This window comes from Ahaetulla prasina, chromosome 3 (genome assembly GCF_028640845.1).
Source record: "Ahaetulla prasina isolate Xishuangbanna chromosome 3, ASM2864084v1, whole genome shotgun sequence".
NCBI lineage: Eukaryota > Metazoa > Chordata > Lepidosauria > Squamata > Colubridae > Ahaetulla > Ahaetulla prasina.
The window spans coordinates 125243736-125263217 of NC_080541.1; the positions used below are offsets into that span (position 1 = coordinate 125243736).

The 19482-nt window shown below is 36.2% G+C and overlaps 1 protein-coding gene across 2 annotated transcripts in view; it reads left to right on the top strand.

Annotated features, from left to right (window-relative positions):
• Nucleotides 1–17647, top strand: part of XPR1 (xenotropic and polytropic retrovirus receptor 1) — a 106132-nt gene extending 88485 nt beyond the window's left edge. The window contains exons 11-14 of one of the 2 annotated variants that reach the window (XM_058174884.1): nucleotides 3280–3446; nucleotides 4922–5061; nucleotides 6043–6264; nucleotides 16040–17647. In XM_058174884.1, coding sequence (XP_058030867.1) covers nucleotides 3280–3446; nucleotides 4922–5061; nucleotides 6043–6264; nucleotides 16040–16100 — 590 coding nt within the window. In that variant the 3' untranslated portion in view covers nucleotides 16101–17647. The remainder of the gene's footprint in view (nucleotides 1–3279; nucleotides 3447–4921; nucleotides 5062–6042; nucleotides 6265–16039) is intronic. The other variant, XM_058174883.1, reaches the window with a different exon arrangement.
• The last annotated feature ends 1835 nt before the right edge of the window (nucleotides 17648–19482 follow it).

Genomic DNA, 19482 nt, shown 5'->3' on the forward strand with positions numbered 1-19482 from the left:
TCTATTCACTCTTTGTTGTAAAATACCCTAGTAGATAACTGCTAAGTGGATTGATGACATTATTTAATTGAATTTTTTGCATGCAACATTGAGTTCCATGTTTTATATGCGAAAGCATCCATTTCCATCTACTGGAGAAAATTTGAATGGCATCCTTATTGGTTACAGTAACAAAAGCAATCTGCATTTAAGCAATAGTTTCTGTAAGAGCTTAATGTATTTCACATACACAATTTCTTATTATCAAGCTATTCTTGGAAAGTATCTGGCTGTCTCAGATAAATACTTTGTTGTCAGATAAATTATTTCATACTAAGGGTATGATTATTTAAATCAGGTTTCCCATACACTTTACCCTTTAAGATAAGATCTACCAGAAGCCTCCTATCCTTCTGCAAGAGCCTAAAGTTCTGCTCGTTGGCCTATGGACCAAATGGGGGAGGTTGATGCTGCAGGTGACTGTTGGATTGATGGCAGACTTCCCCGATCCTTTTTGCTCTGCTCTCCGCCTGTCCATCTTTTTGGATATCATATTGATGTATTTTCATTGTGTACAGTTTACATGCCTTTCATTTTCTTCCTTTTTATTATTGTAAGCCACTTAGAGTAGCCCCATGGCAAGATAGCTGGCAAATAAATTAAGCAAACAAACAAATATTGTTTCATAGGTTTACTAAACAATCAAAAGCCATGTTAAATAGAGTTTACCTAAATGTATCATTCTAAAAATCAGAGCTTGCATCTCTATATTGCATGTGAAATCTTACATACTTTCCTTTTTAAAATATCCTTATGGAATATCTTTACAAAGTAATTTATGAGATTATCTATTTTTGTTTTCCTTTTGTTGTTTCCAATGTTGCTCAATGTTATTTTTTCCTTGGCCCAACCTTACTCCATAAAATGAAAGAACAAAAGAAAATTTATTTATTTTATCAAATTTATGTAGCTGCCCATCTCATAAGAAGTGATTCTGGGCAGCATGCAGCAAAAATTATTAAAAAATAAACATGTCAAACATATTAATATTTTAAAAATGTGTTTATAAAAAGCACACAGATTTGATCAGCAGTCCAACTACCTCAAGATCTCTTTAATTATTATTAATCATTTAATGACTATAAGTGAAAGCTTTAAAAAATGCTATTATTTCTTGACAGAATGGGACAGTTTGATATTTATCAAATATACCATATTTAGTTGAAAAATGTTCTTAATTAAGACAGAAAAAGCTTCCTTGATTAAACATTAAAGGTAAAAGCATTCATTGTATTAGCACATTAAAATAAGACATAATTTTCTGTAATTCTGGTTCATGTATGTGTGGATGAATTGAGTGTCATGTGTACTGCTGAACTATTCCAGTTAGTATTTCCTACCAGTAGAAATTGCTGTACAAACCCAGATGGTGCTTGTCATTTTCTTAGTATTATGCACAAAAAAGGAGCTTTGTTTTGTTTCTAACCAGCTAAAACTGTAAGCCATGGCTATTTATTTGCATATTTTATTAGATTGCTCATCTTTTCGCTAGAGTTTAAAGCAGCACACATAAAACTCCCCCTTCATTTTTTTCCCTGTATAGCAACAATCCCTGAAGTGAATTCCCTAAGGGATAGTATCAGATACAAAGTCATTTAGAGTACTGAGGCTGGACTAGAATCTGGAGTTCTCTGATCCTAATCCTAGCTCTTTCACTATATTGGCACTCGGTGATTTTTCTTAGAGTACAGAGAAAAAACCCCAGTATTCATGTATACTTACAGTAGTACTTAAAACGTTTTTGAACCCTTTATTAATATTTCTGTAACATAATGACCTAAATGTGGTCTGTTTTCCACACAAGTTCTAAAAGTAGCTAAAGAGAACCTAATTAAATTAGTGAATCAAAAACATTATACTTGTTCCTTTATTTATTGAAGAAAATAATCCAAAACTAAATATTTGCATACGGCAAAAGTATGTGAACCTTTGCTTTCATTAACTGGTCTTCCCCTTTGAGCAGTATAATGACTGTAATTAAATGTTTCTAGTATCTGTTGATCACTCTACACATCACCTTGGGAGAATTTTAGCTCATTCTCCTTAAAAATCGCATCAATTTAGGGAGGTTGGTGAGCTTCCTAGAATTACCCACTTCATCCTTTCACATTTCTTAAAATTTATATCAGGGTTTTGACTTGGCTGTTTTAAAACGTTTATTTTTTTCTGTTTTAAATGTTCTTTGGTCATAGGACTTGTGTTTTTTCAGTTGTGGCCTACTTTCTCTTTAGCTTCAATTTACAAGCAAATACCCTAAAAATTTCCTGTAGAATTTGCTAGCAAAATTCAGAATACATAGTTCCATTAATGATGGCAACCTATCCTGGTCCAGAGATAGTAAAGCAAATCCAAATCACAATTGTGCCATCACCATATTTCACAGATGGAATGAGGTTCTTTTACTGGAATGCCTTTACCCAAACATAACAATTTTTTTTGTTTATTCAAGCTCAAAAGTGCTATTTTGGTCTCAGCCATCCATAAAACACTCTTCAATAACCTTTTGGCTTATTCACATGATCTTTCTCAATGTGTAGATAGGCAATAAAGTTCCTTTTTGGAGAGTAGTGTCACCTTAAAAATATGATCTGTATGTAATTTTAAACTCTTTTAATTGGTTGTTATGTACTCATTGATATTCTGTACTTATTCATTACTATACAAACTTTCTTATGCTCCACAGTTGTAATGAAATACTCACATACTGTATATAGCCCCACCATCTTGTTATCATTAAACACACACACACACACACATACAATGCAGCCTGTTGAACACAAGGTTGAGACAGTCAAATAATATGTATTCTTAGGAGGAGTAAGCTATTTAAATACTTGAACACAACACTGAATTGCAGAGCTGTACTGAAACTGTTAGTAACCTCAATCATTTAAAGAAAAATAAACATACATCCTCAGACTGTACAAAGATGAGTGTTTATGACCTTTGTGTGGTGTGGTACAGAATGTCATTGGTAATCCTTCCCTGTAGCATGTAAAGGTAACTTCCTTTTAACCAGCTATACTTTCATAAGATTCTAAGTGATTATTCAGATGTGAATAATCAAGGCTTTTTATAGATGTGGAAAGCAGATACTAGTATTTCTTTAAATGCAGTGCTTATAGGGGCTCCTACTTATATAAAATACCATCCACTGCCAAAATTAACTGAATTCCATTTTATGGTGTGAAGTGTGTACTATATAGTCTTATTTAACATTATTGTTTTTCTTTCTTATAGTTCAAAAACACAATGACTACCAAGTATTCTTCTATTTGTGGATTGTCTTCTACTTCATTAGTTCCTGCTATACTCTTATCTGGGACTTGAAGATGGACTGGGGTCTTTTTGACAAAAACGCCGGTGAAAATACTTTCCTCCGGGAAGAGATTGTATACCCACAAAAAGTGTGTATATGGACAGTGTTTATTTGGAAATGCTTATGAGAAACTGCAACTGTTAAGTGTGCATGCTCTAGAGGGCTTCTGCTAATAATTTCTGTTTAAACTGAGCATTATCTAGATTGTAGATAGACACTATCTTTAAAAATGTGTTTTGAAAGAGAGAACTGATTAAGCTGAAACATAGTTGGAGGATCAAAAATAAGTAGATACCTACATGAAGAATTAGTTCTGAAAGAGCAAAAAGATTAATTTCAATTTTTCTTTCATCACCTTAGCAGCTAATTATTTTCTCTTTCATTTTCTCTGTTCCTGTTTCTCAAACATGCACACATTTTCACTGGTCATCTCCTCCCATCCCCACATCTTAGTGGCATAAAGCAATAACCAGGTGCTCTAGAGATGATCCTAGGTTTGTTTGAACTGATGGGAGCATGTCTGGAACGTAATAATTGATTAAGTTGTAGTTTGGCCCAAAAAAAAAGGATATATACTGTGCAGAAGCTTTTATGTGCAAGAGACAGCAAATCTTTCAAGGCATCAAAATATTTATGTTTGGCACTAACATAAAATGAAAGTATACAGTATTTCTTGCAGTTATATTACTGTCCAGCAGAAGAATGTACAATAGAACCAAAAAACTAAAATGATTGTTGTCTTTGGTTAATAGATTTTTATTGCAAGTACTGTAGTAATAGATTGTAAACGACAAGTAAGGTATGGTATGGTATGGTATGGTATGGTATGGTATAGTATGGTATGGTATGGTATGGTTTGAAAGATCTATAGTTCCTTAACAGGTACAGATAGTCCTTGACTTACAACCATTCATTCAATGACCATTTGAAGTTCCAACAGTACTTTAAAAAGTGACTTACGGCTGTTTTTCATACTTACAACCACTTGCAGCATCCCCACAGTCACGTGATAAAAATTCAGACACTTGGCAAAAGACTCAAACTTATGACGGTTTCAGTGGCCCTGGGTCATGTGATTGATTACCTTTTGCAACCTTTTGACAAGCAAAGTCAATGGGGAAGCCAGATTCACTTAACAGCCGTGTTACTAGCTTAACAATGGCAGTGATTCACATAACAACGGTGGCAAGAAAAATAATAAAATGGGGCAAAACTCACTTAACCATTGCTTAGCAATGGAAATTGTGAGCTTAGATATAACGGTTGTAAGTCAAAGACTACCTGTGTTTAGAAAAGAATATCAAATTAGTTTACCGGCAAACTATCAGAAATAAAACTGTTTCTGCCCTTTTATTTAGTATAATGTTTGTCCTTCAACCAGTTGACAGCTAGAAATTTAGCTCATCTCCGATGATACTGTACGTATATCCATAAAAAATGACTGCAAAGGTAGAGTCCGAAAATGAAGAACTGGATATCTCTATTTGTATATATTTATTTGGAGGTTGATTTGGTGGATATTATTCCTCGATATTACAGCTGCCTATTTTGTCTGTTTAATAGGCCTATTACTACTGTGCCATTGTAGAGGATGTGATTCTACGTTTTGCGTGGACTATCCAGATTTCTCTGACTACCATGGAAATTCACCCATTTGCTGGTGATATCATTGCTACTGTATTTGCACCACTAGAAGTTTTCCGGTAAGATACACTGTACTAACAGCATAGTTATTGAGCTTTGGAAGGCCTATTTGCAAATAATTATAACTGCATTTATCCCCTATAATTAAAAATATTTTATTCTCTCTCTACAGCTCTAAATCAGCCCACTCAGATGAACAATGCTTGTAGCATTCAAAAAAAGTATTATGTAGCATTTTAAAATGCAGACAGAAACTGCAAATCAAAAAAGACCTTGAATGTGGTTTCTAGCATTCAGAATTTGAAACTTCTACGTTTATAACTATTAGAAATATCCCAGAATCCAATTAATATAATTCCATATTATTTTTAGGAAGGGCTTTAAAATATCTATGAAAGTGTAATTTGCATTTTACCACAGTTTGAGAATTTGGGTTTATCTGTTGGGGATCAAACCTAGATTTAATATTTGTGTAGTAGGACTAGGCTTCAGTATCCAAGTTTAGCATATGCTCGCATCAACTCACTATACTGAAATTTTGATCTTTTTTCTCTCCAGTATTTGACCTGTTATATTTACATTATTTACTTTTTTGCTAGTCATATAGACGTATTTTCTTTGGGTTTTTCCCTTGTTTATTTTATTCTATTATTTTACTTTCACTTTGTTTATACTTTGTTTTTATTTCTTTGTTTTTTATGGTTGTGAGCCACCTAGAGCAGGCCTATGGTGAGCTAGGTAGCAAATACATTTAATAATAATAATAATAATAATAATAATAATAATAATAATAATAATAATAATAATAATAATAATAATAATAATAATATTTTAAAAAACTGTCGTTCAATTTACATCTATTGATTAGTCAATTGGAAAATTAATGCAAATATTCTCTGGCTTTAGTTTTCTTATTTGTCATTCTTTTGGGGAGAAGTGGAAAATTGATTTTCCTTATAAAATACATTTATGCATTAGTCTTATTCTATGTTAGTATCTTCAAATCTTTGTTTTAGTTGCTATTATCTTCCACTTTTCAGGCGGTTTGTGTGGAATTTCTTCCGATTAGAGAATGAGCATCTGAATAACTGTGGTGAATTCCGAGCTGTCCGGGATATTTCAGTGGCACCACTGAATGCAGATGATCAGACCCTGCTTGAACAGATGATGGACCAGGAGGATGGTGTCCGAAACCGCCAGAAAAATAGAGTTTGGAAGCGTAGCCAGAGTGTGTCTTTGCACAGACCACGTCTTGCTTCACAGTACGTGTTACACAATAGCCCAATGAGTTTCTTATTTGATTAGAATAACTTTTCTCCATGTATTTCCCTTCGATATTCTTGGGACTGCAATTTCCAGAATTCCTAGCTGAAATGATCAAAAGGAGTGCTGAATTTTCTGAAGGGCATAAAATTGGAAGGGGCTAAATTAGATTTAATAAATAAATCTAACATGGGAGAAGTAAAAGAAAACTGACCATTTTTTTCTATTGCATTCCACCCCACAAGAAGCCAGTTTACATTGCTTTCTGATACCCAACTTTCCTAAGGTTAAGAATTCTTAATGCATTTTAATTAATATACGTAATATTTAATTTAATTTGATTAAGGCAGACGCTCTTCATGTAGCCAGAAGTTAAATATCAGTGAAAATAAATTGATAAACTGGATTTTCTCTCATGTAGGCATACCCATTACCACAGGGTTGTTGGCATTAGACATTTGTGTTTCAGAGAATTCTAAATCTTTTTCTCTAAATCTTGTGCTGTGCTTATCGATCTTCCCTTTCCTCATATGATGCTATTCTTTTGTTGGGATGGATCATTCTCACCCTCTGCAGTATTTGACAGGAAAAAGTCAGCTTTTTGGAAGATGGGGAAGATTAACCTTGAAAATGTAGTATGTCAAGGTACTATCTGCTCTTTGAAGTAATTGTGTCCTAGGTTACAGACACAGGAAGGCCACGTTTTTCTTGGAGCCCTACAATTTCCAAGAAATGGAGAATTTTTGGTAGATTGAACTTTATTCATGGGTAGCTTTTTTTTTTTCCATTCAGGGCAGAAGGCTTTCAAGGAGAAGAAATCTGTGGTTGGTATAAAGATACTTAGAGTTACCATATATACTCGAGTATAAGCCGAGTTTTTCAGCACGTTTTTTGTGCTGAAAAACGTCCCCTCGGCTTATACTCGAGTATATACGGCTTATACTCGAGTTTTTTTCTTCTTTTTCACATTATACGGATGGTGCAAACTTGGCGGGCTTTTGCATTAGCTGGGAAGCCCTGCGGTGCAGTGAGAGGCGGGCGGGGGCCGCCAGCCTTCTCGGCTGAGGTAGGGAGGCTTTCCCTGACCGGTAGCTGCCTCATTTCCCTCCCTCGGCTTATACTCGAGTCCCCAGTTTACCCCAGTTTTTTGGGGTAAAATTGGGGACCTCGGCTTATACTCGGATCGGCTTATATTCGAGTATATACGGTACATTAAGATACTAAGTGAAGTTGACACGTTAGATACTAGTAATTCACTGCCTATTGGCAAGAGCAGAATGTACCTAACTTTCTTAACTGCGGGCAGGTTAGAATTTATGATAAGGATATGACATAGTTCTTGTATTCTTATATTCTTGTGATTATTCAGTATCTAATTAGATTAAACTATTAAGATGCCTAGTACAAAGAGGTTAATATAATTTATCAAGTTATATGCAGTATTTTGTCCAAATCCAATTCTAGTTTAAATCTATTGCCTTGCTCAGTATATCATAACATCTGCTGCATACAGATTTTCTACATAGACATATAAGCATGTATATATAGCATGAAATTAAGATTGTTTTAATATTACAATATACTTGGAAATATTTAATATTATATTTGGTGTATATTGTACACCAAATCTGCATAATTTTACATGTATAACAGTGTGACTCACTACTAATAAGTAATGAATCTAGCTACAGTAATACCCAGGGGAAGTATTAAGCAGTTGCTGTGATTCCAGCTCCCTCAGGGCTATAACTCTTATAACAAAGCACATTCATTGGTTTCTTGCATAAGTCTTTTGGTTAAGGTCATAACTTATTGCATAGATTCAAAATGTAACTCGGTCTTCTAATAATCTATTGAAGCTCCCATCTTCCATTGTTCCTACTGCCATCACTGGTAACCTGGGCATACTGACTAGATACTAGCTAAAAGATATTCCCCAAATGATCTTCAATCATATCCTCCAATAGCTTGCTATCTTGTGGATGAAGCATATTCCTAGGCTTTAGTTACAGGAGTTTATACACAAATTTATACACAAATATCAATGGGATGTGCTATCAGATTTATAAGAGCTAGGGACAGTTCCTCCTATAAGTAAATGTGTGTTTAACTCTAGGCAATCTATCCTCGTGTCATGTTCATTGTTGGGTTTTTCCTTCTTCCACCATTTTGTGCAGCATTATGATAGCTCATTTTTATCTATAGGGGCCTTGACCTGTCCCCATACTGATCCATTGCTGTTCTATTTGGTGTTTTTGTTGCTCTTCTCTTTATGGTGATGTTAAAGTTTACACACACACACACACACACACACACACACACACACACACACACACACACTCTTTCTATTAAAGATTTTCACATAAGTAAAAAGTAAACATGAAATTATATGGAGTGAAAATAAAAAAAAATAGAAATAAAAGAATAACTAAAAACAATAGTAGAGATAGAAAGAAAAATGGTGATGCTAAACAAATTTAATTATTTTGTAGCAGAAACAGCTCTTACAGGTATATTCTTCAGTAGCACCAGTATCAATACAATATGATTTGGGGAGAAATTTTAAAGGACTACATCATATGTTTGTTGCATTAAGTTGCAATTCTTAATCATTTCTGCCTTCCCATTCTCAGTTCAGAGAAGTTGTATACAACATAATTTCACCTTGAAAGTAATTGAAAGGCCATGTTTTATGTTCAGATGATTATCAGTGTTATGACCTTGTATTCCTACAGCCATAAATTGATTTCTGCATTTCAATAAAGATCAAATGCAGTCATCTTTTAAAACCCAACCATGAATAATTTGAAATCACCTCAATAAAAAATCTTTTTATTCTAATACATCAAAGACAGTTTACAGATTAAATTTAATATAATTTTTATTATAGCTGTGGTAATTTGGGAGCCACATAATATCTCTCAGATTACTTGAATTACAGCAGCTGGGTAAGAGAATGCATAATTGATCTTCTATTATGCATTTCATTCACAACAACATTATCCTGTTAGAAAATATGGAAGTTGCCACTCTTTTTAATCTTGTGTGCTTAGGCAAGGAAGATAATGCAGTATCATTTCCCACTTTCTTTGTGAAACAGTGACATGCAGGCATGAAGAATTTTGTCATCTTCCTTATTGTCTGTTTTCCCTTCTCAGCCTCCATTAGTGCTGCATTTGCTGCAGTTCTGTCTAAATCATTTTAGTATAATGCTTGTTATTCTATCCTCTACCCTCTGGAGATTTAGCTTTTGATACCCCTTTCTTGTAATTTTATCACATATTTTTCAAGGAGAATTTTGAATTCATTTGCTTTGTTATTAGCAGCTTTTAATTGGTTGTTGATTGAAATAACTATTTGAGAAAGTAATGAACAACTTTTGGCTTTAAATTCCAGCCAGTATTCAGTTTTTCCTCTGTCCTCAAATTAGATATAAGATCTTTTAACCTCCCAATCTAACACAGCATAATTTATGAAATGTAACGAGTACAGTGCACTTGCCATATCATTATGCTGCAGCAAATCCTCTTGTTAAAGTTGTTTAAAGCTCATCTGAAATTCAAAATACATCCATTGTTACCTCTTTGATTTTTTTCTTGCTCTTTAGCTTACTATCATTTTTCAAATTTTTCATCTTCATACTACTATGCAACAACACTCCCAGTTGATGAAGGCTTCTAGGGAGGTTACAGGTAGCTGGATGCATGCTATAATCGAAGGAGGCAGTGGTGCACCCTTTCCTCAAAAAGCACCTACGCATCCTGGACAATTTTAATCACGTTTCCAATCTTTTCTTTTCATGGAAGATGAAAAAGGGAAGAAACTGATTATCTGGACTCCTTTCAGTCAGATTTCAGGCACAGACATAGTATGGAGACAGCATTGATAGCTTTTCAGGTTGACTTGTTGTGAATTAGTGGCAAAATGACAAAATTAGTGGACCAAAGGAATGCTGTCGATATAATTTACTTGGACTTCAGCAAAGCATTTGATAAAGTAGATCATAACCTACTACTAGATAAAATAGAAAAATGTGGGTTAGACAACACCACCACCAGATGGATTCGCAACTGGCTGACCAACCGCACTCAACGTGTAGTCCTCAATGGAACTATATCCAAATGGAGGGAAGTATGCAGTGGAGTACCCCAAGGCTCTGTTTTAGGCCCAATACTCTTCAACATCTTCATCAATGACTTGGACGAGGGGATAGATGGGGAACTCATCAAATTTGCAGATGGCACCAAGCTGACAGAAATAGCCAACACTTCAGAAGATAGGCTCAAGATACAGAAGGATCTTGACAGACTTGAACATTGGGCACTAACTAACAAAATGAAATTCAACAATGAAAAAAGTAAGGTTCTACATTTAGGCAAAAAAAAAAAAAAAAAAAACACAAAATGCACAGGTACCGTATATGTGGTACCTTGCTCAATAGTAGTAACTGTGAAAGGGATCTTGGAGTCCTAGTGGACAACCATTTAGATATGAGCCGGCAGTGTGCAGCAGCTGCCAAAAAAGCCAACACAGTTCTAGGCTGCATAAACAGAGGGATAGAATCAAGATCACGTGAAGTGTTAATACCACTTTATAATGCCTTGGTAAGGCCACATTTGGAATATTGCATTCAGTTTTGGTCGCCACAATGTAAAAAAGATATTGAGACTCTAGAAAGAGTGCAAAGAAGAGCAACAAAGATGATTAGGGGACTGGAGGCTAAAACATATGAAGAATGGTTGCAGGAACTGAGTATGTCTAGTTTAATAAAAAGAAGGACCAGGGGAGACATGATAGCAGTGTTCCAATATCTCAGGGGTTGCCACAAAGAAGAGGGAATCAAACTATTCTCCTAAGCACCTGAGGGTAGAACAAGAAGCAATGGTTGGAAACTAATCAAGGAGAGAAGCAACTTAGAACTAAGGAGAAATTTCCTGACAGTTAGAACAATCAATAAGTGGAACAACTTGCCTGCAGAAGTTGTGAATGCTCCAACACTGGAAATTTTTAAGAAAATGTTGGATAGCCATTTGTCTGAAATGGTGTAGAGTTTCCTGCCTGGGCAGGGGGTTGGACTAGAAGACCTCCAAGGTCCCTTCCAACTCTGTTATTATGTTATGTTAAGAATTTGGGATGGTGGTAGAGCGACTGTCCTGGGTTTCTTGATTTTTCAATAGCTTTCAAGCCCATCAACCTGAGTATCCTTCTAGCTTGCTTGTGAGAATTTGGAGTGGAAGATACAATGTTGCAGTGCTTTCCCTCCTTTCTCTGTGGTTGGATTTAGTAGAGGAACAATCAGATCCTCAACCTGAGGTTGCTGGTGTGTGGGCTATCATCTCTTTTCTTCAACATCTTCATGAGCTTGTTGAATAAATTTGAATTCAAGCATCATCAGTATCCAGATGATACAAAATTATATATCAGACTTACCAGACAATACTGAGAAGGAACAGACTTATTAACAGTCCTGGATGAATTGCTCTTTAAGACTCTTTTGGAGTCACAGCTCCTTCAGTGTCATCTGATGAGACCTAGAAAGCAGGACAGGATAGGGGAACACTGTTTCCCCTACCAAGATAGATCTGGGCCCAACCCTGACTATATTCAGAGGGTTCTAAAAGTCTGGCTGTTTCCCCAGGCCTGGGTTAGCATGGGTGTGTGAGTCCAGCATGTTTTATTATCTTTTAATGTTGGTTTTAGTTCCAGTGCTTGGCTATGTTTTTTTTAAGCTGTACAGGTAATCCTTGACTTATGATCATTCATTTATCAACCAAAGTTACAACAAAACTGAAAAAAGTAATTTACAGCTGTTACAGCAGCTAAATATTCTGATATTTGGCAACTGGCATATAATTACAACAGTTGCAGCATCCCAGGATCACGTGATTGCTTATTGTGACCTTCCCACTCAGTTTTCAATAAGCAAAGTCAATAGATGATTCACTTAACCACTCTATTATTTGCTTAATGACTGTGGCAGAAAGGACATAAATTAAGGTGTGATTATGTGATGACTCACTTAACAATTGCATATTAAGCAATGGAAGTTCTGGTCTGAATTGTGGTCATAAATCAAAGACTACTTATATTGTTTGATTATTTTACTTTATACCCATGCCTTTGTGATCTCTCACTTAGATTACTGAAATATGCTCTACATTGGGCTGTCATTGAAGAGCATTCAGAAATTTCAGTTGGTGTAAAATTGAGCTGCATGTCTAATAAATGTTGCTGGCTACACTACAATGTAACATCATTACTCTGTGAGCTGCACTGTCTGCCAGCATGTTTCTGGGTCCAATTCAAGGTGCTGGTTGTCACCGTTACGTCACCTACATGATTTGGGACCAGGTTACTTAAGAGGGATCAACTTTTTGCAAGAGTTTTTACCTAACCAAATTGATCCAATGGATTGGGCCTGCTGCAGATCCCATTAGCCAAAGAGTGATCATCAGCCAAATGATCAAATGAGCCAAATGATCAAAGAATGACCATCATCCAAAGATATTTCATAAGCCCCTGCCTTATGAAATATCCTCCTCTCAGAGACTGAAATGGCCCCAACCCTACTGGCCTTTAAAAACTTGGCTGTGTTCCTGGGCCTGAGCTTGGTAAGTTTAAGGGCTCGGTTACTTGACTAGCTCTCTTCTCCTACTTCTAGAAGTTTTTTATTTCCATCAAAACATTGCTCATTTGCTCTGCCACTTTTAATTTTTATTCTTTGAAATTCTTTTTCTTTACTGATTTTATATGTTTGTCTCTGGGTTTGGGTATTCTCATTTTTCACAGCAATCATTTTTATATACATTTTCTCATACTTTTTATTATTTCAACAAGCATACTTTTTTGTACTCCCTATTTACCTTCATACTTATATAGCAATTTATAACATAATTGTTTTACTTTCTTGCAGGAAGCTTCCACATCCTCTTTAATTCCTTCTATTAATACATTTTTAATTATTTTTCATAAAGAATTTGTATTTTCCTGAATTCATTCTCATTTCACTTTTCCCCTCTTCTTCCTTGTCCATTTCCCCCAAAATCTATTTTTGATAGTTTCAAAAAATGGTATGTCTCACATTCAAAACTTTTGATCACTCTTGTACCCTTCACTAATTGTTTCCTGTCAATCTTTCATCATAAATAGGCTTGGTTTTATATTTATATTCATGCCATTGCTATAAAACATTAATAACAGATCTCTTTCTAAGCAGCTATTCTCAAGTCAGCATTCTCATTCTTTCTTGGGTCTCTAAAGGCTTATCACTTTTTCGGTTCTCTCACACCTTATTCAAGCTCACGTGTTCATAGCATGTAACAGATTTTTTTTCTTTTTATAGCACAGTTTTTCCCCCCTTCCAGATTAGAATGAACCTGAACCCTACTGCTTTTGTATACAAACTAGAATCTAATCAGATTCTAGAATCTAATCAGATTACAGACTCTAAAGATTACTTTGCAGGGCAACATTCTATTTAATGCATATCACAACCAGAAGGTATGCTCAGTGTGCTAGCAAATGCTCATATGAGCTTGAACATTAAGGATGCCGATTTGGGAGGGTGGGAGTTTGGAGGCTACATTTAAAATCTCCTTCATTTCTTGATTTTGGATCCCAATTAATACATAGATTTAAATTCTCTCACATGCCATTTCATTTTATTTTCTCAAATTTACATATACATATACATATATATGTCTTGGCATTTTCAGATCTTTTCCCGTGTAAGGTTGAGAGTATCTTGGCGACATTTCGACAAGGTCTCACTCTTCAGGCTGGTGTCTTCGGCTTCGTGCTTCTCGAGCAAAGAGTGGTCGGAGCTGCCATCTCTCTATAAATACTGGTGGGGAGGTGGGGAGTGTTGCTGTGAGCGGGTTGGTTGGCTGTGTGGCTGCATCTTGATTGGTAGATGGAGTGGGTGTTTGCAGATTGGTTGAGGTGGGGAGTGTTGCTGTGAGCGGGTTGGTTGGTCTATGGTTGCATCCTGATTGGTAGTTGGAGTGGGTGTTTGCAGATTGGTCTAATAGGAGAATAAATGCATGCATCGCAGAACACAAAAACGCAGTCAGAAAAGAAGAAAAAACCTCCTCCTTTTTCCAGCACCTTAAAACCACAGGACACAAAATTGATTTTGAAGGAACCAAATTAATCTCCAAAACTGAACACTATAACAAGAGAATAATTATGGAAGCCATTGAAATAGAGAAACATCCCCACAATATGAACAAACGGGACGACACCTCCCACCTACCAGACATCTGAAAATCAGCCTTGGTCAACAAATGAGTCCCAGCCACAAAAATTGACCCCGGACCCAGGACAACATACAACACCACCACCAATCATCCACACCAGATTCAAACCCAAACCCATCCCACAGATGAAACACAACCACCATCCAGAAGCCAGACCATGCTGATACCACTGGCTGCTGCGCCCCCTCCGATCCCCACACAAAGCAGGCTGACACACACCTGGAACACATGACAGGACCTCGGACTCGGAGCCAAACCAGGACCCGGGATGCTGCATCACAGCCATCTGCTCAAGACATCACATCACAGAACTTCAGAGGCCACAACACCAAAGTTCAGGAACAAAAGACCAGGACCACACCCACACAGGATGCTACAAAACAGCCGACCAATCTGCAAACACCCACTCCATCTACCAATCAGGATGCAACCACAGAGCCAACCAACCCACTCACAGCAACACTCCCTACCTCGACCAATCTGCAAACACCCACTCCATCTACCAATCAAGATGCAACCACACAGCCAACCAACCCGCTCACAGCAACACTCCTCACCTCCCCATCAGTATTTATAGAGAGATGGCAGCTCCGACCACTCTTTGCTCGAGAAGCATGAAGCTGAAGACACCAGCCTGAAGATGATGGGTGAGACCTCGTCGAAACGTTGCCAAGATACTCTCAACCTTACACGGGAAAAGACCCGAAAATGCCAAGACCTACATACCTATACCCGTGAAAACCTACAGAAACATATATATGTTTATGTATATGCACAGGGGTCCCCAACTTCTGGGCCATGGCCTACCAGACTGTGGCCTATTCTCAACCGGACCACGTGAGTGGCAGGCCGGCACATACACATACGCAGCTCGACTCATGCAAGCCTCCTTTGATTTGAATTGTTTAGAAAATAAAGCTATTTGTGGCAAGGAGCTTGCAACAGTGGCAAATTATATTCTGATCATAGAGCATCACTGCTTATTCTGTACCAACAATGATTACAATGAATGCTCATTTCAGTAGAAATGCTTTTTCTTCTGGGTTCTTTTCATACTAGCAAGTACTCAGCAGAGGGAGCTGTTGATATATAATATTTATTCAGTTCAATAAACATTAATATGCCTGATCAAAATTCTTCTGCTTAGATTGTGTTTTGAATGCATAGGGTCAGGGGATAGATGAAATCTGCTAATAATAATAGTCAGTGAGGTTAACAGTTTTATGTTGCTAGGATAAATAAATAATTAAAATTTAATTGTTTTAAAATACCCAAAAGGGTTTCATGGATATACTATGGCATACTGTACAAATTACACAGCAGTACTTAGCTGTGGTCAAAGAAACAAAATCAGATTAATCCTTTTTAGATATTTTAGAGCAATTATCTTTTCCTCTTTTATCCTAATTAATTGTGACTTGGGTTTTAACTGCTGATCTATGACCAAATAAAGATTGATTAATTGATTAATTGATTGACAAATTATTAATCAAAGTTTAATTTCCTGTTTTCTCAGGTCAAAGATTCATGACACCAAAGTATTAATAGAAGACACAGATGATGAAGCAAACACATGAAATGGCCACAGAGTCAAGTTCCACATCCCTCATGTTCTCTTGCTTTATTACCTTCCCAACCCCAACTGCCACCCAGTCTATCCTCTGGTATAGTTCCAGCTAAAAACAGGAGAAAAATCTGAACACATTTTCTGAGCTCTTCCGGACCGGTTCCTATGGACTCCAACAAGCTCACTGTGTTTTCCTTTCTTTTCTTCTGGTTTTAATTTGATTTCTTATTTTTAAAATATAAATCTAACTTTGTTTTGCCAATCAGAGGGACATTTAAGGAAGGAGCTGTCTTAAAGATTGTTTACAATCTCTTCAAGGACATACAATCTGGATGAAGAAGCATCATTTGGACTCCCTAATGGGACTTTACTGAGAAATCATTCGGTCTCTGCTCAGTCCAGTTTTGACTGGTTGAAACTGGACCGGCGTTTTTAACTCTGGCTCGCGCTCTGGTTTTTGGTGTTTTCTTTCATATCCAGCGCCAAGGCACTAGCTGCACTTGCCGGGAAAGTGCACTTAGAGCAGTACCTTCATTCACGAAGCTACTTTTTAATTTGGTGTAACTTTCTTATATTTTTTTTTTTGAAATATGATGTATTTGTTGCACATAGTTTTCATATTATTTATGATAGTTAACCTTATGAGAATGGTTTCTGAGTCCTGTGCAATGAAGGTGGTAACTCTTTAAAAAAGAAAAAAAAAAGGCAAGTGGTTGGGGAGAAGGGGATGTAGATCCTGGATCTCTCTTGCTGCAAGGTTAAGCCCTTTAAAATACCTCTTTGAGAGAACTTGCACCAGCTTAACCTGATTATTTTTTTATTTTTCTTATTATTGATTGATTGATTTTAAGCCAAAGTCACTCTGTTGAGTTTTACTTGTTGCTGCTGGTCCCGTAGAAATCTTGTCACCTTCCTTAGCTGGATCTTCTTTATACGTGTGCCTCCACAGAAATAGTAACATGATCTTCAGATTTCTGTTGGAAAAAAGAATCTAGAGCTAATCCGATGTAGTCTGTCAGATATCCATGCAAGAAAGCCTTAGTTTGTACATTTAAGAATGGTTTTCATTTTAGTGAGCTGAGTCTCTAGGACATTATCCCATTTTTAAATAGGGAGTTCCTGTATGTATGGTTCATTCACTTCAGCTAAAAAAAGAGAAAAACAAAACTGATTGAGACAAAGGCCTGTCTTGTAGTGGATATAGGATTACTCATTTAGCAGTATATACTGGGTTCAGGCAGATACTCAACAGCTTGTCATTTATGTCATCCAGAGGCTGCGTTGTCTCTAAATATTGAGAAAGTTGGTATTGCTACAGAAAGGGCTCTTTAATTTTTTTCAATAAATAAAATATTTTGCCATACTTTGGCAAAAACTTGTCTGACAATCACTGTCCAAGAACATCCTCAGGTTAACTTTTGTTTCATTTTTTAAACCTACCTGCCCCAAGTCCTAGATTTCCAGTGTGGTGCTAGGCCCAACTTTTACAAGCATTATGAGTGGCACTGCTAATTGGACTTATGGTAGATGGTCATACACTTTAGTAAATTCTTTTTTAAAAAAGTTATCAGTTGATTATTTTTATTTTTCTTATTATTGATTGATTGATTTTAAGCCAAAGTCACTCTGTTGAGTTTTACTTGTTGCTGCTGGTCCCAGAAATCTTGTCACCTTCCTTAGCTGGATCTTCTTTATCGTGTGCCTCCACAGAAATAGTAACATGATCTTCAGATTTCTGTTGGAAAAAAGAATCTAGAGCTAATCCGATGTAGTCTGTCAGATATCCATGCAAGAAAGCCTTAGTTTGTACATTTAAGAATGGTTTTCATTTTAGTGAGCTGAGTCTCTAGGACATTATCCCATTTTTAAATAGGGAGTTCCTGTATGTATGGTTCATTCACTTCAGCTAAAAAAAGAGAAAAACAAAACTGATTGAGACAAAGGCCTGTCTTGTAGTGGATATAGGATTACTCATTTAGCAGTATATACTGGGTTCAGGCAGATACTCAACAGCTTGTCATTTATGTCATCCAGAGGCTGCGTTGTCTCTAAATATTGAGAAAGTTGGTATTGCTACAGAAAGGGCTCTTTAATTTTTTTCAATAAATAAAATATTTTGCCATACTTTGGCAAAAACTTGTCTGACAATCACTGTCCAAGAACATCCTCAGGTTAACTTTTGTTTCATTTTTTAAACCTACCTGCCCCAAGTCCTAGATTTCCAGTGTGGTGCTAGGCCCAACTTTTACAAGCATTATGAGTGGCACTGCTAATTGGACTTATGGTAGATGGTCATACACTTTAGTAAATTCTTTTTTAAAAAAGTTATCAGTTGATTATTTTTTTTAATTCCATATTAAAAAAAATCCAGCATCCATAGGATAGAGCAGCATGAATGCTTAAGATGACCACTCCCTCTCCTTGTAGTAGAAAGCCTGTGTTGTGTATGCCAAGCATTTGTATTTCATATTAGCAAATGAAAGTTATTGTACTCTGTTACACAATGTGTGCATTTGTGAGATCACCACCCTATGTTGGGAGAAGCTATTTCAGATTTGCTTAAGTCTGATACTGATATAGGATTTCACAGCAAGGACTGTGTTGTTCTTGTTTAGGTTTTTAGATGGTGTTAGTTCCTTTCTCCTGTTCAATCTCCTTTGGTTTACAAATCACAAGCATTTTAAGCAAAGAGGATTCCTCTTTTTTCCTTTTTTTCCTTTCCTTTCCAAGTTAATAATCTCGTCTATAATAATTTATTTCCTTATTTTATCTTTCAAGCCATTCACAAGACTTACTTTGTAAAGCAACTGTGACTTAAAAATAGTATGCATAATGTGCCTGTAGCCATAAGGAACTAGAAAACAAACTTCTGGCAAAACAAATTAACTACAAATCAGGACTCCTTGACAGGCAAGAGAGCTGTAGAATGAAACTTTAAATCACAGTTATTTTTTATTGTGCTTTAACTTGGTAGAAGATTTAGGACATTGTGGTCGTAATGCAAGTAGATCTTGGAGTTGTACATTATTTGTGCTTCTGCAGTGTAGCAGTTATTGCTTGGTATTCTAGTACCAGGCTGTTCTAGTAGAAAAGTTGGATTTTGGAGTCCCACTAAGCTGTTTTGTAACAAGATGAGTCTGCAATTCAATGAGAGGTGTTTTTTTTTTAACATATTATAATAATAGACTACTACCGAACTTCATGTGAATAATGGCAACTACCTATACATTCAGTTAAACAAATATGAGAGGTCATTCTACCTAAGGAATGTTAATCTGAATAAATCATGCGTCCCCTAAATTCCTCCAGCCAAAGACATATAACAGGGAAAGGTTTATTCAGGATATACTGAAGAATTCTGACGTTTGAGTATTAAGCAGAAGGAGTAACCT